General features: G+C 58.5%; 1 protein-coding gene across 1 annotated transcript in view; it reads right to left on the reverse strand.

The window, feature by feature from the left end:
• EMH_0020310 (Ubiquitin domain at the C-terminus, related) overlaps positions 1-620 on the reverse strand; it is a gene marked incomplete at both ends in the record, with an annotated part of 14907 nt that overhangs the window by 2594 nt on the left and 11693 nt on the right. Inside the window, one exon of the mRNA XM_013501546.1 lies at positions 188-482. Within this exon, the coding sequence (XP_013357000.1) occupies positions 188-482 (295 nt within the window). The remainder of the gene's footprint in view (positions 1-187; positions 483-620) is intronic.

The following is a 620-nucleotide window of genomic DNA, read 5'->3' on the forward strand; positions in this document are numbered from 1 at the left end:
AACCCTAAACCCTAGACCCTAAACCCTAAACCCTCGTGGGGTTTAGGCAATCCACTGCACACTGCAAAGCAGCTGCCAGCAGTGAAGAAGCTCTTGGATTCAACTAGGGTTTACTAGGGTTTACTGTTTAGGGTTTAGGGTTTATTAGAGTCTAGGGTTTAGGGTTTAGGGTTTAGGGTTTACAAACCTGAAAGGTACAGCCAGCGGCATTCGATAGGTCAGCGGTGTCTGCGTGAGGCCGTGAACATACACATCTAGCTGCGCCATCTGTCCGGTTGCTGCTGCTGCTGCTGCTGCAGCAGCAGCAGCAGCTGCTGCTGCTGCGACATCAGCTGGAGGCGAACCGCCAGACCCCCAGCCCCCCTGCAGCACGCGTTCATCCCAAGGCCGCTCTGCAGCAGCAGCAGCAGCAGCAGCAGCAGCTGCTGCTGCTGCTGCTGCTGTTGACGCAGGGCCACCAGGTGCTGCTGCTGCCAGAGACCCTTCATCAGCAGCAGCACCAGCAGCAGCAGAGGGAGTATCATCCTCACCAGCAGCAGCAGCAGCAGCAGCTGCTGCTGCTGCTGCTGCGGGTGGCTGTGCCTCGCTTCGGGGTGTAAGATAGCCGCGGGGAGACGGTG

Source organism: Eimeria mitis, genomic scaffold, assembly GCF_000499745.2.
Source record: "Eimeria mitis Houghton genomic scaffold, Emh_scaff708, whole genome shotgun sequence".
Lineage (NCBI taxonomy): Eukaryota > Apicomplexa > Conoidasida > Eucoccidiorida > Eimeriidae > Eimeria > Eimeria mitis.